The sequence below is a fragment of the Numenius arquata genome, chromosome 2 (assembly GCF_964106895.1).
Source record: "Numenius arquata chromosome 2, bNumArq3.hap1.1, whole genome shotgun sequence".
NCBI lineage: Eukaryota > Metazoa > Chordata > Aves > Charadriiformes > Scolopacidae > Numenius > Numenius arquata.
Window position 1 is genome coordinate 8,562,936 of NC_133577.1, and position 23,047 is coordinate 8,585,982.

The 23,047-nt window shown below is 42.8% G+C and overlaps 1 protein-coding gene across 4 annotated transcripts in view; it reads left to right on the forward strand.

Annotated features, from left to right (window-relative positions):
* The first annotated feature begins 271 nt into the window (after positions 1 to 271).
* EZR (ezrin) overlaps positions 272 to 23,047 on the forward strand; it is a 36,907-nt gene continuing 14,131 nt past the window's right edge. For 2 of the 4 annotated variants that reach the window (XM_074168745.1, XM_074168748.1), the window contains exons 1-3: positions 17,735 to 17,746; positions 18,027 to 18,110; positions 22,802 to 22,897. In XM_074168745.1, the coding sequence (XP_074024846.1) occupies positions 17,735 to 17,746; positions 18,027 to 18,110; positions 22,802 to 22,897 (192 nt within the window). Of the gene's footprint in view, positions 531 to 17,734; positions 17,747 to 18,026; positions 18,111 to 22,801; positions 22,898 to 23,047 lie in introns of those variants that run through there. The other 2 variants (XM_074168747.1, XM_074168749.1) reach the window with 2 other exon arrangements.

Here is a 23,047-nt window from a genome sequence, read left to right on the forward strand (position 1 = left end):
CGGGGGTGAGGGTCTCCCCGCGGGGGAGGAGGGCGCGGAGGAGCGGGGGAGTCACGGAGGCCCAGCCGCGTTACGGGGCCGGGGCCGCCGCCCCCGCCCACCGGCACCTGTTGCCCGGCGGATCCCGCCTCTCACCCCACGGGGGCTGCAGGCTGCGGACCCAAGTGCGTGTCGTCCCCCAGCTCGTTGCGCTCCGGGGGGCGTCGAAGGGAGGCCGGCGGGGGGTGCCCGGCGGAGCTGGGCGAGGCCGGTGCCGCGCTCGGAAAGCGCCGGGGGGGAGCGGCGGGTAATGGCCGGCGGTGGTGAGTCACCGCGGCGGCCCCACCTGCGTACTTAACCGCCGCCGGGCGGCCGGCGCCGCACTCGCGGACTGTGCTGCCGCCGTGGCCGGGAGCGGCTCCTTCCTCCTTCTCCTCCTCCCTCCTCCTCCTCCTCCTCACAGGGCGCTCGGCTGAGGCGAGGCAGCCGCTGCGTGAACGTTTGCCTGGGGAGCAGGAGAAGCACCAGCAGCTCTCAAAATGCCGAAGCCGGTGAGTGGGGCACGGGGCGGGGGGAGAGGACGCTCTGTGGAGCCGTGTGAGGGCCCGCCCGGCGCTGGCCGTTAAGGGCTGCCCGCGCCCGGGCGCCTAACGGGGCGGGCGCCTCCCGGGGCCCTGCCGCCTCGGCGCCACAGTCTTGTTTAAGCCTGAGCCCTCCGGAGCGGCGCTGGAGCTGCACCGGGACGGTCGGCGGTGCCGGGGGTGGGTTTGGAGGTGCGAGGGCCCCGCCGCCGCCGCCGCCGCGGGGAGAGCGGGAAGGAGCGGCGGGAGGGAGCCGGCCGGAGATCAGACGGTGGGTTGATCCCACCGTTCCCGGGCTGGGAACGCACAGCCCTCTCCAGCAACTCTTCAAAAAAAAAAAAAAAAAAAAAAAAAAGGAGATTTTTATCGCGCTCCCGCTTAACGAGAGGTGGCAAAGCCGCACCGGCTTCCATGTAGCGTTTGCATGGCCCGTGTCATTTATCTGCAGGAAACGTGTAACGTCTGTAAACACGGGAGAAACTCTTCCCCCCCCCCCGCCTTGCTTTGTGATCTAAAAACTAAATGCCAGGGGCTCTTAACTCTTAATGTAGTTCTCCACAGTCGTCTCCAACAGTCATTATCAAAAACCTGGTTTTTTTGGTTTGTTGTTTTTTTTTTTTTAATTGAACAGACTTGGCTGTCTTTTTTCTTTTTCATCCCTCCTTTTTTTTTTTCTTGATACCCTCAATTTTCTTTCTTTTCCTTTTTTTTTTTTTTTTTACTTGTTTTGTTTTAAAATTTGCTCCTATTCTGCCAGTTAGAAACAGCAATTCCCTTGAGGAACTAACAACTGCCTGATGCAAAGCTCTGAGCAGTCACGGGAGCAGATGCACTTTTGAACTCTGAAGAGCGTAATCAGAACAGGTCATTGTCGCTATCTATTTCCAATAGAGGCAATATTTCTTAAAATGCAGTGCAGTGAAGGGCTTATGTGAGTGTTAGCTACATCCTGTGAAATGGGAGTAAACAAGCTTATCTTTATGGTAATAAGCTATCGATGTTTTACCACCATAACATTAAAGTTAGTTTATGCTACCCCCCCCCCCCCCCCAAGAAAAAAAAAAGAGTGCTCAGCTTAACTTATATTGCAGTTTCTGTCAACGTACAAAAAAAAAATGTGCTCAATCCTTTTAAGAACTGATAAATCTTCAGTCTCCCTGGATGCATTTTATCCATAGGAGGTGATATATTACTGCATATAAAATTGTATACCGAAAGGACCCTTCTGCAGGTGGGGGAGAAAATACCTAATTTACAAAGCATGAATGTAAAAGGTTGTGTGTGAATAATCTCTCTCTACCTTATTAGTCATTTGCTAATTACAGAGTGCTTTCTTGAAATATCCTGGTCAGAATAATCTGAAATCCTGGTTTAGGACTAAGTCTTACTGGAAGCCATGGATAGGTGTGGAAAAACTCTTTAATCTCTTAAAAAAAAAAAAAATTAAAATTACAGTTGTGTTGATCTTTTTGCCTGGCATAGCTGTGTTCATATTCTTCATAGATGGTGGGTTTTGTTTGTTTCTTGGCTGATTAGCCAGTGAATAACAAAGGTGGATGGTGTAAACCACCTTCCATTGGGGAAGGGCAGTTGTACTCTTAATGATTTGAGACGTGACCTACCAGCTGGGAATTATGAACAAGGCTCTGTGTCAATAGTTTGTACGATATAAGCACATTTTTTTTTTAATCTGCTGTTCAGTAGGGCTAACTTCCACCTCATAGTAAACGGAAAAGAGGAATTTTGCAGAGGTTATTTTAATAAAACGCACTCTTTGGTCTGACTGCTTCGGACTGAGGCTGGATTTGGATCCTTCCCAACCCAGCTCATTTGTTCTTAATGCAGCTAAATAGGATTCCTGTCAGTTTGCAGGGAACAGGGGGAGAGGATGTAAAGCTGTCACTCCAGAGGCAGAGCTGTCCTCGGGATGAACGTGACAACAGCCTTTGGCATGCGTGAGGAATGATAGCGTGAACTCTTGGGACGCAGAGTTTAGTTTCTGATGGGTATGTGACGTGGGTACTAAATATTTATTACCTACGCTTGTTTGCATGTGTCTTGTCTGCATGGTGTAAGTAAATATGATGTTGCTTGGCAGACTTCGTGCTGCTGTGGGTGACTTTTGACACGCTGGTCATCAGTTCTTCACAAGTAAAGGTTAAGATGATAGAGAGCAAAATTTTGGCAACGCCCACCCCACAAAAACCCACTAAGTTAAACCTTTATATGAAACTTCTTTTTTTTTAAACAAAAGTTATGCACGAACACACAAAGCTTGCAGACCGTGTTTGGAATTTATTCTTTCACAGTAAACAAATAGTAAGTCCATTAACACTAGAATGTTAATAATTTTGTATTTTAATTGTGTACCAAAGTGAAGTGCTGGAAAGCCAACTATATACCCGATTCTTGGTGACGTTTACTCACAATTAGTTGGATCTGATGCATGTTTCCAGTGCTCAAATTTTAGTAACAGTCCAGAAAATAATTCTGACATATTTGTTAATATAGGCAAGTGTTAATTTATAATTTAACACAGACATTCTGCCATGTGTAACAGGTACAAAGTAACAAGATCTCTCTGAGGTAAGCTATAAATATATAACTTTTTGTACCCAGTGCATGAGGGTTTATGGTTGGGAGTTCATCAGCAGTTCGGATATATAACTTCCATCCAGTCTGTACAGAGGTTCATACAGGTTTCACAGGTGGCAAATTATTACATAAGGAAATACGAGAGAGAGATCATATTGTCCGAATCTTGCTGTTATCTGAAAACAGCTGAAACGCCAAATAAACTTATTTGCCCAGCCTTGCATCTTTTCATTGCTGGAGTGTCTGTGTGCTCTCTGTTTTTCCTAGATGTATGTCACTCATTTATTTCTGTTTGACTCATTGAACGGATGGTGTTTTAGCTGAATTATATCCTTTTGCAAAACAAACCAATCTAATAAATTGTGGCTAGAACAGCATGGCTGTGGGCTGATGAACATTACTTACAGAAGGAGAAGGAAACGTGATCTCTGGTCTATAGACCTGTTAATTTGATCTGACCTACCAGCATTCTCTGTTACTTTATCGAAGGTGGAATTTTTGTTTCCAGTTGGGGAAAAAAAACTTAAAGTTTCATAGGAAACGAAGTCAGCTTTGCAGTAGAGCATTTGATGTAGTGTCCCACAAGAACTTTTAATACTTGTGTGCCTGTATATAAAACTGTGTGAAGAGAGGACAGCGGTAAATGCAGTCTGACAGCTTCTGGTGCTAAAGAGAAAATATAAATGAAGAATATCTAGAGGCACAATTTTTTAATACCTTTATTGGTGGCCTGTGGTCAGAAAGCTGAGCGTACTAATGAAATCTGCTAATACAATGCTGCAGAGGGGGAGGTATTATTCATGCAGAGGGTCACCATATAATGGGAATTGAAGGACTGGGATAATATGGTCCCTTTGCACTAGTTAAACTTGGAGGAGTGGGGGAAGAAGGTCCCTCGCTATATAGGCTAGAAGTATATAGATTAGTCAGTGGTAAGATCACTGTCTTGTTGTCTATGTCATCTGCAATGCCTAGGGTTTCTCTAATTAAAGCGTTAATAGGAGGTGCTAGTGAGATCTTTCCTTGAATGTAGGTTGCACTTACCATCTGTGTCCAGGAGAGAGAAATTCAAAGCAGAACCTAGAGAAGGGTTTTGGGATGACTAGCGGAAGAAAGCCACCTCATGATAGAAGAGTACCTGGCTATGGGGTTGAAACTAGATGATCTTTAAGGTCCCTTCCAATCCAAACCATTCTATGATTCTATACTTTAGCCTGGTAGAATTAAACAAGTTACCTCTTTCTTCACCTGTATAAAATATAAGGCGTTTAAATGCCAAAGTTCTGCTTTAAGCAGAACTTGTGGTTTAAGAGACTTTTAAACATTAGAGCAGTTAAGTGTGTGTGTGTATGGTGGGGTTTTTTTCCCTGCTTGTTGGTCTTATTAGGAGACTATTCCAAGACCTAACATACCTTGAGACAGTTTGACAAGGACACATTTAATGCTGCTGCCTGTAGGAGTGGGGAGCTGGAACTGATGACTCAAAAGGTTTTTCCCAGCCCTGTGTTGTTAATAATGTGCTTGTGTGTGCTAAGCATTAAGTGGTTAGACAAGTCCTCCGTACCTGTTTGATGTTGAATATACATGAATTCTGGGAAAAAAAAAAAAAAACAAAACTTGAAGACAATGTGCAAGTCTTCTGCCAAACCTTTAGCAGTCTGTTAACAGATTATGGTATTAAAACTAAACAAGTTTATGATAAGCCAGCCCAAAGAGATGGAAGTGCAGTGACAGGAATTTATTCTAAATACAAATAATAATAATTGTTCCTAGATCCTCCTAGTCTATTCTTGACTGTGTATCTGCTAATTACACATAGCAGTTTTATCTCCAAGTTCTTCATAGCAGATTGCTATAGCCGGACTGAAATAAAAATATTTTTTCATGTCCTTAAGTGGTTATAATTAATTAAAATGCTCTTAGCTTATGGATAGCTGCAGATTTAGTCAGGAATAAAATCTTACCCTTTCCTTGTAAGCAGCAATTGCAGTACATCAGATAATATGGTGTACTTAATTGATACCAGGAGGTATATACTCTGGTGCAAAATGGCAATATAAGAAAGCTTCCATTTGCCAAATGTGAGGACTCCCACTCATAGCTGCAAAAGGAAAGTGGAGGATTCTATTAATAGTAAATTTAGGGAGTAGTTTGCAGATGACTGGAGCTATAAGAGAATGAGCTCACAATTGTGCCAAAAATCAGAATTACTGCATGAGCTGAGTAAGCATTTCTGAGGGCAGTTTGTTCTGGGACGTTAACTGCTGCAGGGAAATCAAGGCTGTTAACTGTTACGTTAGTCACCGCTTAAAGAATTTCTTAGCCTTCTTAAAGAGCAGAGGAGGGGAGATAAGCCTTCCTGTTCTTCTCCCTCCCTCCGCCCACATGAACGTCTTCCTCAGTCCATGAAAAAACAACCTGCGATACGTCAGGACTTTTTGAGAATAAGACTTGTTGACGACCACTGAAGATTCTCGCATCAGTGTGGTTCTTGCTTGGCACTCTGTGTCCAAAGAGCTTTATGTGCGCTGTAAATCCCATAATCGCTCGATTGACCTTGAAGGAAGGCAGCGCTGCCTGAGATCACTGAACCACACTGCGCACTGTGTTAAGTAATGTATTTTAGCTGCGTTGTGTGCTTGCTTTGAAGCCTGGTTTCAGCATTAGATAACATTTAGCCCATGAGCTGAGAAGTGCAGCTCTTTGCAGAAGCGACTGAAGTATCTGGCTTTCACTGAGGAGCACACAGGACCTCTTCTCCCTAGGAAAGAGAGAAAATTGTTGCTGTAGGAGTCTGGAAACAAGGTTTAGTGCAGTGTAACAGCTAGCCGTATTACTCAATAGTTCGGATCCAGATTTTTGTTTCTCTTTCTAGTTTGAACTTCATAGTGAGGAAAAATCACCCGCCTTCCCTGCCTCTGCTTCTGTCTTTGAGAGAGCATGAGTAGCAGCTGGGACTGATGAGAACCCGATACTGTCAGCTGCCAATTAAACTAAAAGTCTAAGAATTAACATGCAGGACACTCATCTTCTAATTGAGTGAGCAAGAGAAACTGTTGCTTGATGACCAAGGACTTGTATTTGGCTACCTGTTGTGTAAGCTCATGGAAGAGGTGCTGGCACCTCTACACAAGACCTGTAGTCCTTCTGCTAGTTTTGAGAAGGGAGTATGAAGTTGCCCTGTTTGAGAGAGGGTTATTGTGCGTTTGCTTCTCCCTCCCACTTTCATGAGCAAGTGCTCTAGCTGTTGTATAAAACTCGGGCATCAGTGTGACCATCTCTCTTCCTCTCTTGATTTTGCATGAAAATGTCCATGTTTGCTGTGGCTGTTCTAACCTCAGTGTGGAATGTGTGAGAAAGGCTTCTCTGGGGATGCGAGTGGACATCCAGTTGATGAATCTTGAGCAGGCTTATGAAATGAGTCCAGAGCTTCCCAGTCTGCCAGGAGACCACCCTTCTGCAGATGCATAGAGCAGATCTATGAGCTGCTTTCTACCTGAAGAAGCAGAGATTAAAGAATCTCGTGTTTGTATCAGGGTGCCTGAATTTAACCCATGTGGCCCAGTAGAGGACTTCAAAGTCTGTGCTGTAGGATCTGGGCTTCAGAGTTCTTTGTGGGAGCTAAAGTTATTCTTTAACATCTAGCTGAATACACTTTAATCGTCAAAGCTTAGTTTGCTTAACTTTTTGTCTTTGTGGAGTTAAGTGTTTATAGAAGGTTCCTGGTGCACAAAGTGTGTGGTGTGGATTTGCATAATCGGTATTTGGTGATATCTGCTGGAGAGAATAGCTTTCCCCTTAAAAACTTGATACAGCCATGCAGGCAAATTTTAGAAAGTTACTTTTTCTGCCCCCACTGTACTATAGGTACACTTTGGGAATCACTAGGGCATGTTTGCTTGCCATCACACGTCTACAGTGAAGGGCCTGTGAAGAGTATGAAACTCAGAAGCCCTCAAGCTATTTTAGGAGTCAGGAAGGGGTGTTTTGCCAATCCTTCCAATCACTTTTCCTGTACAATCTATAACTTCTCAAGAGCAATTTTCTTGTGCTTAGGTGACATTCCAGGACTTGCAATGACCTGTCTTTATCTGGGAGCAAACAGTGCCTGTTGCATACTGTTTGAAGTACCTTATTGGGAGGTGTGAGCATTGTAGTGTATTGGACATAAAACAGGTTATCAAGCTATCGGAGGTGATCACATCACATAATTCCACTCATAAATTTTGTGAATGCCATACAATACGTTCCACTGAAGTCCATGAGGTAAAACAGAAGGGTAGGGCATTGAATCAATACATCCCCGTTTGACAAATGGATTCATAACTAGAATGCAGAATGAACACGCATCGTTACTGGGCCTTGTGTTTACAAAAGTTTTTCTCCTTGATTAAATGCAGTTTGTGTTCCTTCTGCACTTTGACTTCTATAAGAACATGGCTGGCCTTGCCAGGTCAGGCAGAAAGCCCCTGTAGCCTAATAGTATGCCTCTGATGTTGGCCAAAAGCTGATGCTTGAGGAAGAGTATTTCAAAGATATGCACCATTGCTTTCCTTTGAGCTGCTGAGATATTGGAGGCTGAAAGTTCCTATCTGACGAGTTACTAAATGGACTTCTGTGAACTTGTCCACTCTCCCCTTGAAACCATGTGAACTCCAGCATCCACAGTATGCTTTAACAAAGGCTGTCCTAGATAACCTTCACGTTCTTTGGAAAGTTATCAACAAAACTCCTTGCTACAGCATTATTTGAAAAACTTTTTTCTTGTTCCGGGTGTTGATGCCCTGTAGTTATTCCATTGGTAGAGCAGGGAACACGTGGTCCTTGTCTACCCGATTCATATAAATTCATGAGTTATATGCTCTTACATCCTAGCCTCAGTTAACTTTCTTCCAAACAGAGAAGTCCTAACCAGCTTGGTTGATCCATGTGTGGAAATTATTCCATGCCTTTAAACATCCTCAATATTCTTCCAGTTCTGAAAAATACTGCTTTGCCTCCTGTAATGCCCGCATTTGGGGAGAGCGCAGTTGTTGAAAACATTTCTCCAACATTTGGCACTCGGTCCCCTTTAAGCTCTCAGGTCAGAATTCTCTGAGAATGTAAGTTACAGACTCTCCTTGTGTTCCCACAGTCCAACCTGCTCCAATATAATGTGTCAGTCTCAGAAGAACGATCATCAAATCATTGTCAAAGGCACCAGTATTGGTGCTCAGATTCAGGGGAAGCTCTGGGGCTATTACGGCTTTTATTCAGAATATTGCCTCTGTTTGTCGTGACTTGGTACTGTGAGGTTCAGCTTTTGCATAAATTGTTGCATGCCTGTCATTTCCAAATTAAAAAAAAGCCAAGCAGAGGTATGAAACGGTGTTTGCGTTCTGGATCAAGACTATAAAATACTTAGGGTTTTTTTTTTTTTTTCACTTTCCTTTGTGGGGATTGCAGAAGGATCATACTGGTTTATGTAGTTGACTCATAAATATTGGAGATGTTAACTTATTTAAAAGACTTTGAAATTATCATAAAACTTGAGATCTTAAACCTGTATATTATCTACTCTTGGCCCCACGCTAATGTTTCTGATGGAAGACCACAAAACATGGTCTGAGTCGTTCTGGTCTCTAAGGGACTTCTTGAGGTAAAGCTTAGTTGAGGATTGGTCAAAATGTGTAAAGCTTTAGTCTTGCAACTTCATTACGTTTAATTAGATGCAAAAGCTGTCATGATAAAACAGTGTGTATGAAGGAGTTGGATCCTGTGGCCTGCAGCTTCCCTCTGTAAATATCCTTTAGGTACAAAGGACCTATTGTTGCTGCAGTCTGTGTTCCTAAATCCATCCTAACGTCAACTGAGGGCAAACAGCTCATCGAAGCAGTGGTGCTGCCCTGAGCCTGCTGTCACCGGCTGCGTGTCCCTTCTTTAAAGAACACAGATATTCCAACAATGCTAATAGAGTATTATACGACGTCAGAGAGTCTTTAAAGTGAAAGTTTGTGTTTCAACAGAACGCCATAAACCCTCCTGCCGCTTCCTAGCCTTGTCTTGTGTTCAGAGTCCAGCCCTCGAGAAAGAGCAAATATTTTTGCATGAAAAACATCTGGGCTCCCTAAGCATGTGGGGCTTTGTTTAAGGGCAATATTTTGGGGCCTTTCAGGCTTAAACTGCATTGCTTTATGTCTTGTCAGAACTCAGGGCTGTCCCTAGGTAATTTTAAAATTTTAAAAATTTGAATTTTAAAGTCTTTAAAAGGCCTCTGTCTCTCAGTTTTTCAACTCTCCCTGTCTGGGACAGCAGTTTGCTTGTTAGGAAAGAGTTGGGAGAGTCTTTGGTGGAGGGAGAAGGATTTTTCTCTAGTTTTACTGTTTCACTGAGCAACTAGTGTTAACTGTACAGAGCTGGCCAGGGGTGGAGAAGGCCAGACTTCGAGCAGAGACATAGGCATTTGGGAACCAGGGCTGTCAGAGATGTGCTGTCATGCACGATTGCCACACCTGCATGAAATCTTCATGGTCTTCTGGCATGCGGGGCGTTATTGGTTGACCTAAGATAAAGAACTGTATTACAGCCATTGCTGCTTCTCAGCTCTTCACGCAGATGCCTGCTATGCTGTTGTTATATGCTGGCGGAAGGTATATCAGGCTGTGGTTAAGGAAACGGAGATAAGCATGTAATTTAGTATGGCATCTTCTGCACAAATAAACTAAAAAAGTTTGAATTTATCTTCTAGGATTATCTTCATGTTTAATTATAAGGAAGGTTTCATGCTATCTCGCAAAGAAGAGTCAAGTGACCTGGCTGCAAAACCAAACTCAGTGGGTTGGCTTTCTTGTGATCTGTTTGTGTATGCTGGCGGGGAGGGGGAAATTTGTTCTGAAAATTCAACCTGCTTTGCTAAAACTGGAATTTCTGGATGACTCCCCAGATCTGGGTATTCAAGGTTTTCTTGCCCCATGAACGCCCTTCCCCCCAACTTCATCAAAAGAGTCTCTAGCTTTCAGATTTGATGTCAAAATTATTCTTGGCTTCCCCTCAAAGTACTTTTTCTCTCTTCAGAAGAACTTCCACAGAAGTTGTTATAAAGCCTTTTCACCTTGCATGAGAGCAGCAAATACCTGGGCTCCTCTTGCCTTGAGTAAACTTAAAAAGTATCAGTTAAGTACAGCTGGTATAGTTATTGCTGCTTAAATACTGAGGATTACTACAGGGAAAAAAAAAAAAAGGTTGTACAAGCTGTTGCATTAAAGCTGACTAGTAGTTAAGGCTAACAACCAAGCTGGACAATTTTAAAGTAACTACTAGCTTTCTAGATTATTATATACAACCGTATTTATCCTCAGTGGTATTTCCCCCCTCTCATGGGAAGGTGAGCAAGGTCTTAAGGAACAAAGACCAGCCTATTCGACTCTAATTTTACCTGTTGCAAATGCAGCAGTACCTTGACTCTGCTTCATAGACTCAGAGGAATGCCAGTGGGACGTGACTTAATGTTCCCATTTATTTGCAATGAGGAAGCAATGTTTAACACAATGAGATTTGAAATGGAACGTGTCCTTCGCTTCGCAGTCGGGTCTTTCTGATTTAACAGGGTATGCTGAGAAACTGGGTCGGTTAAATCAGTGCAACCAGCTTGCCTTGCCACTCAAGTGGATGCCAATGAGGCCGTCCCCTACTCATGGTTTATGAACTGATGAGGCTGTTTTCTCCCTTGTTAGCAAACTGTGTGCTTTGCGGTGTGGAAGGGAACGCTTGGGACTATTTTGCTGTGCTGCCACGGGCCTCTCTGAAATGTTAGGTGTTGGGCAGGTAGCGCAGAAAGGAGCAGGGGAGGAGTGTGTGGATCCTACTGAAAGGCTTTCTTCAGTTCTGTGCTGTACGTTTCTTTCCCACTGTCGTAGGAATCAGATTCTCCTTCCCACAGAAGAGAAATTGCAGGTTTGTCATTTACCTTCTCATTTTAGCTTCTTGGAGATCCTTTAAATCATAAAAACGTGGCACTGGGGAGGACGTGAACCTGTGTTGTTTGAAGGCTGCATGGAAGTGGTTATGTAGTATCCTAGTATCTTACCACTCCAGTAATTATTGTTTCTTTCCCTCTTACCCAGCCTGCAAAATAAGAGGGCTTTTTGGTATGCCCAGGGAAGTTGTGGATGCCCCATCCCTGGAAGTGTTTAACGCCAGGCTGGATGGGGCTTTTGAGCAACCTGGTCTAGTGGAGGTGTCCCTGCCCATGGCAGGGGGGTTGGAACTAGATGATATTTAAGGTCCCTTCCAACTCTGACCATTCTATGATTCTATGTGGGTTTAAAAGTTGCTGTCTTCTCTATAAACCCTTCATGCTTCAGATAACTCCCATTTGAAAGAGATCAGTGCCGTGCTAAGAGATCAACTCCGGTTTGAAACAAAAATGAAACCCAAAAAGCCTTGCAACCAGCCCAAAACCACCTGAACTGCAGATTAGTGCAGACTTTCCTTGATTAACTTGTTCCCTTCTAAAAGAAGCATTCACATTTGGGTGACAGCATTCCAACTGGCAAGTCATCAAGCAAGGACAACAGAATAGTCACCTTCTGTAATGCTTCCAGTGACAAATACACTCAAGAATGTAATATTTCCTTCTATGCAATAGCATCACACCACGAAACGTGGTGTTTTACTGGGGATTATAATAGACCACATCCTTGTCTACAGTCCTGCTGTAGCCCATTGTTTGCAAGCCTGTAATTTGTTCATCCCTTCGTCTGCCGCTTGTCTGTTCTCACCTCTCCCAAGTGTAACACCTGTAACTATTTATCAGACCTACCAAGATCTGAATTCCAGCCCTGTCCTCCTAAGGAGTTTCTGTTTCATTCTTGACTAGGTGCTCTTTGTGAACTTCCAGTGCACTCCATCTTCCAGGGACCGTGAGAATACTTAACTGCGTTCTCTTACTCCCTCCACCCCACCACACTCACATTCCCCTTTCAAGACCTTGGCCTGCCATGAGAAGGTCAAAATATGTTTTCCGACAGTAGTTCCAGCAAGGTGAAGGTGCTGAGCCCAACCGGGAGGAAAGTCATGCTTTGGCAATCCTGCAGCAGCTAATAGAATTGGCCATTTGCTTGATATTCATGACATTGTCTCTTGCTTTGACAGAAGCTATGGAGAATTTAGGTGCACAACTTGTCATTGGTTGTAATTTCACATGGCTCAGATTTATTGTGTACCTAGTCTATGTTTATGTCATATGGGACCACATCAAATATATTAGTAGATGAAGCTTGATCTGTCAGGCAGGTTGTTGTGTCAGAGAAGAAATAACTGGCTCCAAATGCTGTGTTCTTAATAAAATTCTTGATAAAAAAAAAAGAATAATATACTAAATGGAACTAATATCTCTCCAGTTGCTTGGGTTATTTGTGCTACTTACCCTCCCGGAGTTGTTCTCTCCTCTCCATAGTCTCTGAACCATTAGCTGTGGCTGAAGTAACTTGTGGAGGACAGAGAAATGCAGATACTGAAGTGTTAGTAAGTCAGCTCTGTGCTCTAGAACCCCAGGATTTTTTTTTCACTAGTCAAAAGTTGAAAATTTTCCCAAAACAGTTTCCAGGAGCTGGAACTACAGCTACTCCATCAGTTAGTACAATATCTTTATTTATTGTTGGGCCTGGAACCAACGAACGCTAATGCATGGAAAGTGGAAGAATAGAGAGCAGTTTCAGTGCCCTTCTGATGCTGCTACATGAAATTGCGTTTCCTGTTACCAGAGATACCTAATCACTGCACATGTCTCTGAACAGGTCTGGTTGCTAAGGTTCAAATGAGATTACCTTGTCCGTGCAGATGCATTGCAACTCAGGGCAAAAAAGGTTGTCTCTTAGTTATTACAAGTACGATAGTAGTTATTGCTTGTGTGGTGGCAGGGTAGACCTGCAGAAGTGAGGATGGGAGCTTAATACTACTGCTTTCTTAATAGTATTCTTAATACTACTGTGTTTTTCTTATTTGTTGTTAAGAATGCCGTATTCCTTCAGCACAAGCATGTCTATGTGATATATGGTCAGTTTGTGAATGTGCAAGAAACCCTAACAGGCTGGCGTGCTGTTTTTCGCAGTATGTGCTGTGCAGGTACAGCACTTCAAAACCCCTTATCCCCTCTGCTCCGTGGGGTTGATCTGCTTACGTGTTCCGGCTACTTGCCTGGAATTTCCAGACATGCAGTGACTGAAGAAAGAAGGCATGGCTATCTAGGGTTCTCCACTATGATACTGCTAATTGCCACCCCTTGGAAAGGTACTTCACCAGTATTTGCACTTGTAAACCTGCTATTTAAGAGACTCTGGTCTTTATCCCTCCTTGGAAAGAGGAAGAAAACATTCCTGAGCATTGTCTGAGGCATTTAGAGCTGAGTAATAATAATGATATGCGACACGTTAAGTACTGGTTTGTGTTGTGTATGTGGGTAGAAGTTGCTATTTACTGCCCTTTATCTTATGTATTTGCTGGAAATAAATTGTATGGTATTTTTAAATGACTTGCACAACTCCATGATTTCGCTGAACTATTTTATTGTGCAAGTGAACTTTAAGAAGTATTGGATTTCATGCATCAGGATGTAAAGTATCCTTGATGGCTTTACTGTGTGTGAGGGCTGTGGGCTTTTTTCCTCTTCTGCCTTCCTTCTCCCTTTTGGCGTAGGATGTTCTGCAGTGGAGCTGCAGTATCAGGATGGTTAACTTCAAAGATACCATGTTGCCTGCAACCACAGACACATTCTGGACCAACAGGCTGTAGCTCACGAGTCAGACTTTAGAAGAAGACTACCTGTGCACCCAGTGTGTCCAGCACACCTGGGAACTGCATTTATGAGAGGAAGGAACTGAAGAAGCAATGTCATCTTGGGTTCCTATCTAGGTCTTGCATCTTACACAGAGAAGATGTTGCCACTCAGCTGGTTGGCAATGTTACTTCCTTAAGGGACAATGTTTTCTGAATGTTTTTCAAATGGCACTTTAATTTTCAAAGTTAGATGCTGTACAGTGCACAGTCTCTGAAAGGCTGTAGAGTCCCATAGATTGATCTACTGACTTTAGCATGAGAAAAGATGTTGCCTTAACAAAAAAATGTAAGAACAAATGCATGACTTAAGGGCATTGCTAAAGCAAGGAAGATCCCATCCTAACTACTGTAACTTCTACTACAAAAACTTTCCATGGTGTTATGATTATTTAAACTGTATTCTGAATTCTCTCCAGTTCCATCTTTTGTCTTACTTCCACTCTCTTGTGCCAGTTGGAAATGTAAGTAACACATTACAGTCCACCATGAGCAGTCTGAAGTCATGGAATTAGTGTTCAGTCATTTGGTGTAGTAGGTTCTTCAGTTTCTATTGTGTGTTACAATTCATGGAGCTTTTTTTTTTTTTTTCCTCTAAATGCAAATGGCATTGCCTTTTCAACAGCATGTTTTTTTCCCCTCTGGATCAAATTTGTTAGCAATTTTATGCATCCTGAGACAAGGGAAGAGGAGAACCTTGTGTTCTGCAACGATTTCGTAGACACAAGCAAACCTTCTAAGGCCCTGTTTGTCACTCATTTTAAGTATCTTAGTCTCAGACATAAAATTATAATCATAGAATCATAGAAGTGTTATGGCATTGGCCTATTGAGAGGGAAGTTAAATCTTTCTGTCTAGGATTTTTAGTGTGCTATGTGCATTTAAACCCCCTTATTTTATGTGTAACAGCCACGTGTTCTCCCCTCTTCATGTACCTGTGTTTTGAAACAATTAAAAACTGCTTTCTTTTTTGTTGTTGTTGATATGGCTTCAGTTTTGTCCTGGGGTACTGCCAGGATTTGGTAGGGACCTTACAAATGACCTGCCTTGTCTGCACAGGGTGAGCAGGACTTCACTTGGGAAAGTTGTCTTAACTGTGTTGTGCTCTTTTTGTTGTTGATAGAAGTTAGTCTGAGTTGTTCCCTGGTTTCCTCCCCGGCAATATCTTGAACTGGTTTGCACCTTGGGTTCTGATTTAATCCTCTTGGCGCCACGGGGAGTTTCATGTGGTCTGAGCTAAGTGCCAAACTGATGGTCTCACAGCCTGACCCACATCAAGGTTTCTTCAGACTGTTTCAACCAGGGTTTCAAGTGGGTTAAGCTCTTTTTGCCTGCTTCACTACCAGCTTCTCTGGGGCTAAAAGCTTGTGTGGAGTGGTTGTAGGATGTCCATTTAGAAACACTGTTAAAACCATTGTGTTCTTCTTGAAGTCAAGGCTAAGGTTTGGAGATGAGAAGCAAGAGGACTTAATATGGCAGGAAGGAGACTCAAAGGATTTTTTTTTCCCAGGCAGTCATCAACTGATTGAAGTGACAACTGCTGGAGGCCCTGTCTCTGCTTGCTCTGCCTGTCATGTGGCTACAGCTAATCTGAGGGCACACCAGGGAGTTCCTCTTTATCCTGCTGGCTGTTCAACCCTTTAAGAATACAGAAATTAACCTTTACCACACACCCCAAGTGTCCTTGGAAGTTTTTTGGATAACCAAGTAGTCATGTTCCTGCATGCTTATGGCTTTAAGTGATTGAAGTGGAAAACGGGAGACTTCAATTTTTGGTCTTAATACTGGAATAATCCTTAAAAGATGTAGCAGGTAGATGGCTTTGGCTCTAAATAGCTTGCTATGTAGCTGATCCTTTAGGAAGGGGACTGTATCCATTAGGGTCTTTTTAGGGTTGGAGTAATACAGGGTATTCCCCTAGACTAGGGAGCTTACTTTTTTTACTAGCAAATAACCACTAAGGAGATGGAGTAAGAGGTGAACATACTGGTACTGACGGGAATTCTGTGCCCAGCCAACATCCTGCAGGTTTTCTGGTAAGGAGTGGGAAGCACATCCTTTCAACATTAGCTTGTAAAGTGATACTTATTTTACACCCACTGTGGTGTTTCAGCCAGAAGTACAACTAACTTGCACAATACAAAACTGCGGATTACGAGCATATGTTTTCTTGAAGGGGGTAGAAAGGGATTAGAATATGATTAGGGATTTATTGTTGAGAGGGATTAAGCAACAGGAGCTTTTTAAGGTCACATCTTCGAATTGCAGTCTTGCTGTTCCTGATAATGTGGTATCTGAACTTCTCCTCCCTTCCTTCGCTGGAAACAGCATTTGGGAAACCTTTGGTTCTTCAGGCACAGGAAGAAAGCCTTAAGCGTACTTCCATTATGGATCCCAAATGCTACAGCTGGGAAAAGGAGCTCTTAGAAAACCCGTCTTGCTTGTTCTTTCTTGTTGCTTTTAGAGGATTTTTTTTTTCACAATAAATCCTAATTTAAAGGATACTGCTTTATAAATGCAGCTTGAAAGTGACAAGGCACCTAAAGCAGTTGTCTTCTCTGGTTCAGTTCTGGGGTTCCATGCCTTGGAAACTGTCTTCAGTTATTTATCTGTAGGAGGGTCCTCTGTCATCTGGGAGAGAACAGGAAAAAGAAACCTCTCTGTAAAGGTTAGAAGACACTCGATGCCTTCATGTCTTACTAAAAAGAATGCAAAATTTTCTAATATATGTTATGACAAAACCTAGCTGAGGCAACTGGCTTTATTCACAGTTGTGTTAACTGTTACATTGTTTTGCCTGACATTTAGCCTAGATTTTAAATATACATAATTAGGTGGCTGGAAACTGTTGCAATGTCAAGGTTTTGCAGTGAGTGATTCCGTTCCTCTTCTGCCCTGTCCTCTCTTTTCTTCAAATCTGTGCCTCTGTGCTGGGCACCAGTTCCACAGCTGTAGCAGGCTTTCCTGTCTGTTAGCTCTGGCTTTCTGTAATGTGACGTTTATAAAATGTTGGGGAAAATGTCATGAAATCTTATCTGTGTGTAGCTTAACTGTTGTCTCGCCTTGTATTTACATGTCCACTTTTTCTTCTTTTTCCTTTAAAATACCAAGCTACAAATCGATCTTGTTAGTCGAACTGTACTACCTAATCATATGGGTTTGTTTTTTTGGTTTGTGGCGTTTTTTTATTTGCTTTGGGGTGGTTGTTTTTTGGAGACATAGCATAATATTGCAAGCACTAGAGTCACCTGTAGGTGGAACAGTTGGAGGTAATCCTTTCCTGATTTGCCATTTTGCCAGGCCTTATGCTATTCCCAGCAAGCTTAGTTGCTGCTTTTGCCTCCTGATTAACTGCTAATAGACTTTTTCTGCTCCTTGCCTTCTGCACACAATAGTAACCTCTGTCTTGCAGTCTTCTGCTGCCATTGCAGTAAATCTGGTTATGTTGTTTCTTCGCTAACAGCGATAGCTTAGTGAACTCTTGCCCTGTATTATCATTCCGTCCCCATAACTGCAGATTTTATGTGCTGAGTAGATTTTTATGAGGGAAAGAATGAACGTTTATGGGGTTAATGCTGATTGCTTTGTAAGAATAATCTGCAGCCTTTTGCCTTTAAAACCTCAGATTAATTCCAGCTCTAATATAAATGGAAGTTAAATTATAAGTCTTAAATTTAATTTAGTCATTAGGGCCTTTCGTAATCCAAGGGATGGCCTGCAGGCAGCTACGCTGTATGATCACAGGAGCTCTTATTCCAAGGGGGTTTATGCCTGAAACAGTCAACGCTAAACTGCCCTCTCGTTAAACCAGAAGCTCAGTCCGGTCCTGTGTTGAGTAGGAAAACCTGCAGAGCAATCTGGATAAGACAGCAGAGTCAGTGCCCCAATTAAGTTTGCTGGTGTGATAACACAAATCTAATTGGAGCTTAAGTGTGTGTATTACAGAGGTTATGGTAGTGCATCACAGTGTGGAGACTGTATTGTACACAAAGTACTGTGCTAACGCTGAAAAATAGCTTTAACTACGTCTTAAACAATGCTTTTTGTTTTTCTCCTTAGATCAATGTTCGAGTTGTTACTATGGATGCAGAGCTGGAGTTTGCCATCCAGCCAAACACTACAGGCAAGCAGCTGTTTGACCAGGTCAGTGAAGGGCTGGTACGGGCTCTTGTTGTTTAAGCTTGGAGAACATTTCACACTACAGTGTTTTTCTTAACACTGGATTCCAAACCTACCTTTCTGTCTTCTCTCCACCTCTTAATCAAAGGGCTCTGGTCTGAACTAAGACCTCTAGATTCCATCACAGTAAAAGGAAAAAAAAAAAAAAAAGGCAAAAATCCTTAGAGGTTTGTTGTGTTCCAGTGAAACCGGTCTACCTAGCAGTGCTGGGTGATGAAGTGTCAAAATGCACCTCTTGCTTTGAAATACACCTTGGCTCTTATTTATTTCTTAAATTCTAAAGTTGAAGTGGTGTCCCTGTGCAAAATCTCTTCAGAATCAGGTCTTCAGGTGGCTGATGAAGGCGTAGACGTAGCTGCATTCGTTCAGAAGCTGGGTTGGAGGCAGCCACTTGTCACAAGTGTTTGAGTTTGCCAAACTACTGGAAAACCAGAAGAGTTTGTGATCTCCATGCAGCAGCAATTGCCTTGTAAGAAGCCCCTGTGCAGCAAGATGGAGCAGAGACTTGCCCAGCCTTCCTCCAGGGGTTCCCAGGGAAGTGGAGGGCATGAGTAGCTAAGACTCTCCTCCCTTTTACTGTTATTCTTCCTGCTGCTGCATTAACAATATACAGCTCTGTTTGGAGATGGACCTACAAAGGTCAGATAAAGACAACTAAAATAAACAAAGAGCACTTTGTGAAACTTCATTATTCTTTTAAGTAGTTTGCTCTTATAAAACTGAAGCAAGGCCTAGATTTCAGCAGAAAAATGTAACTTGCTGTTCTGGAATTTAAAAAAAACAAAAGCTTGCTCCTAGCTATTCCTGCTGGAACCCTGAAAACGAAGAATTGATCTATGCAGACTTCAGTTACACGCATTAAGCTGTTCACAAAGTGCTACAGCAGTTCCTTTGCACTTCTCCCCTTGTCCCCTGCTGGCCTCGATAGCAAGGGGTGGTTGAGCTTTAACTCAAGTAGGCAGTACTGGCTAACCAGTATCCGTTCCTTCTATGTTTTTGTTGGTACAATTTCTTGTTAGCTAGAACTTGCTAGATCTTACGGCAACTGTGCAGTGAGAAGTACTTTTCCAAAAGACCAACCAAATAAACAAATAAAACCCCCAACAAACAGGAAACAAACTTTTAGTGGATTCTTGGAGTGAAAGGAGGAAACCAAATTATAATCACTACAGAACTTCACAGTACAAAATAGAGTACTACAAATTGTGTTTAGCATTAAATCTAGCTTTAATTCCTTTTGATTATTACTGATGTGGGCTAAATTTCCAAGTATTCATTGACTGGAAATTTGAAGTGCATATGAAACTTGCATTTTATGCAAACCAGCATTTGACCTTCCATTGACTGCTGACCACCCTTCCGTCAGGGTAATTTCCTTCCCCAGCCCCTTTCACGTTAACCCAAAACAGAGAACTTGTGTTTCATCTCTGAGGGTACAAAAATCCTAAAAGCCAGTTTTTTAAAAGCAATGAGGCCTTAGATGAGGCCGTGTAAGTACATCCTATGTTCCTTATGACAAGGATTCAATAAGGACTTTTTTTCTCACCATGTATTCACTAATGTTTACACCTGTTAAGAGTCATCTCTCTGGCAGAAGAGAAACTACTTTCTTGTCCTCCAGCTGAGAAGCACAAAATCCTGAGAACACAGAAAAATGCAGGATGCTTCAGATCCAAGATAGTTCTAGCTTGCTGTCTAGCTAGTGCTGGACTTCTGAAGGCTACTTGCTGCGCTGTGGGGATAGAGTATCACCTCATGAAGATTTGCTCCTTATGTCCTATGGCTTGAGTTTAAAACCTGTGGCTGGAAATTCTTGTCTGTGGTCCATACCTTGTTGGAGTGCGCTTCTGTACATCAGGAGAAGACTAAGGCAGAAGTGTGCAGCAGAAAACCAGGGAAGATGAAGACTATAAGTTTAATTGCAACTATTCTGACATCCTCTCTTTGCGTCTGCTGTGCAAGCCTTGTGCTGGGCCCTTATCTTGAGTAGAGTTTACACTCTGATAAGGCCTATGGAGGCAGCAGGTTTTTGCAGGTATGGGGAGTGCCCCAACTTGAACTGCAAAACCACTCGGGGTGGGGGGAGGGAGGGGAAGGGTGTTGAAGAAGCAGGCTATTTTTAAAAACCACAAGATGATTTCTTGGCCTCCTGTCACCTAGCAAAACTACCCTGGCAGTGCCCTTGTGCTTTAGACTTCAGCGTAAGTCTCTCCTGCACGGAAGGTGGACTATAACTCCCTTTTATAAACAGGGGAAAATAGTTGGAAACCTGTAAATATTGAGTTCAGCTTCGCTTAAACTCTTCTGTGCAGAGTTTACACCACAATGGTCCGAGGTGTCCCGAGAACCGACACGGTGGTCTCTGCAGTTGGCCAGAGAACCTCCTGTGCTGTCCTGGCCACGAGAAGAAGAGGTTCAAAGGGAGGAGAGCGTGTCCCCAGCAGTTTCTGGGAGCGCATGCATTTCTGGGTGGAATGGCCAGACTTAAGATTTGCCGCTTCATGCATTTGAGGAGATGGGGGAGATGTCTCCCATCTTGAATAGAATGCCTTGGTTCTTATTTCTTCCTTGTTTTGCTGTGGAGGAAGTTTACAAACCATTTCCCAGAACATGGGACTAGAACATTTATGTCCTTATTCTTTGTATTGGAACCCAAATGGTCAAATTGTGACATTTAGTTTAGTGCTTTCTCCTGCTTTGCCTTTAGGTTTTGGGAAGAACTTGTGAGTCATAACTTCTGCAAGCTTTCTAACTTGATTTATAGAAAAAAATGTACTTTTTCTGTTGTAAGAGACATTCAGAAATAATGGCCTGATAACTGCTTGATTTATGTAACTCTATTTTAACAAAGTTGCAACACTTTTTTGTGCAACAGGAAGCACCAGGCTCAACATACCCCTGCTTTTCTGCTCGATTCGGTAAAGCCCAGTTCTGACCCTTCTAAAAATACATCTGGCCGTCGGAAAGCTTTTCTGTGAAACAGGCCACTTTGAGGGAGGAGGAGAAAGGAATTTTAGTCAAGTAAAGGCTGAAGTATTTTTCAAACCTCAGCTCTTTTTAAAAAACAGTTGTGGGGTTTGGTGGGGGTTTTTTTGTTTGTTTGTTGGGTTGGATTTTTTTCCTAACGTAAACTCTAGTTAATTATAATGAGTTACTTATGGCCCTGCTGAAGTAGAATATATAAACCGTAGCCTGCTGAATACAGCCCACTGTGTCTACCTATGAAGCTACCCCGTGTCCTCAACCAGTAGGCACTGACCTCTTCATCCTTAAACATTATGTTTGCTCAGGTACATTTTTCATACTATCATACAATTGTTTTGGTCTTTATAGATTACCTGTTATTCAACAATGTCACAGAAACAGTAGTTCTCATAGCGCTGATCAGAATGGTGCGTTTTTCCCTGATCTCCCTTAACAACTCCAGGAAGCTCTGGCTTCCAGGTACAGACTGCTGGCTTCTAGCTCACCAGTAATAAAACTTAAGGGAAACTACAGCAAAATCTAATTAAGTATCCTAAAATCATTGTCTGTTTCAAGTCAGAGTGTCTCCAGCAATACTATAAATGGGGAGGGTGAAACAGATCCTTGGTTGAGGTCTTAGACTTGTTGAAGCACACGTAACTACACCCCCTCGAGTCTGTCACACTTTCCTAACTTGCAAAGTCGTTTTAAAAAGCTCTTGCCTTCCACTCATTCTTTTTTTGAGGGACTACTCTGCAAATAACATCAAGGAGGTGATCCAGATATGTATGTAGTGGATCTTCCCAGATCTTGGATCTGTCTAGGACACAGGTAGATGAGCTGGCAGCAAACTACTGGGCTGTAAGAACAAGTGGTCAAGAGTAGGAGGAGGTCAGGAACTTGTTAGACTATGGAAAAGGAATGTGTCCAATCAGGACTGTTTTCACTACTAAGTGTACCATCCAGTCAGGGGATGGTGTTTCTGGATCTTTCGTCTGGTTAGTATTTGTAATATATGAGATGAAACTTGTCCTAATGTTGGGCCATCCGTGTATTTTTTTTTTCCTTCAAAACCAGCTTTTGTTTAAAAAAAAGTTTAAAAAAAAAAGTTCTTTTGACTGAGAATACTTGCAGCTTGTTTTAATTCTCAAAACCACCCAGGGAGCTTGTGGCAGCAGCTGTTGAAGCAACCTCAGTTGCTTCCTCCAGCCAGATAATCTTTGGTGACTGGCAGACAAGATCACTTGAGCCATTAGTACTGGTAACTAGTTGTAGTTAGTACTAACACTATTAGAGACCATCTTACCATAAGCTTTGGTGAAAAAGAAGTAACTTGTCTGCTTCACCAAGCACAGTTTGAAGAAGGGCCAGTAGATACAAGCAAGCAGAAGCCCCACCTGCTGCCAGTCAGGCAGTTGATGGCCTGTCACTTGCCCCATTTGTCTCTGTTCCCCCAGAATTGTTTTCTCCTAGGAACTGGGTGGGACAAGTATCTTAGCCCATGGCATTGCTGTCATCTACTATGGCAGCTGTATATCTTTGTCTAAAAGATGAAATTAAGAGATGCCAGATGAGTAGGTTTAGGCTGTTGTCTGCACCTGCAGGTGATGTGGGACTTGAGAGGACACCTGGGCCTCAAGTAAACTGTTACCTACAATGACTTTTTTTTTTTTTTAACCTTTCTGTTTCAGGTGGTTAAAACCATAGGTCTGCGAGAAGTGTGGTACTTTGGTCTTCAGTATGTGGACAACAAGGGATTCCAGACTTGGCTGAAGCTCGATAAAAAGGTAACAGACTTTGGGCTAATTGCTGAACAAAGGTTAAAGCTGACATGATTCTTGATGTATTATTGGCTGCAACTTTATAAACCTTGTACCTGTTGTTGATTGTTCCTTAATTCTCATGACTCTAGGATTATTTTTAGAGAAAACTTTCAG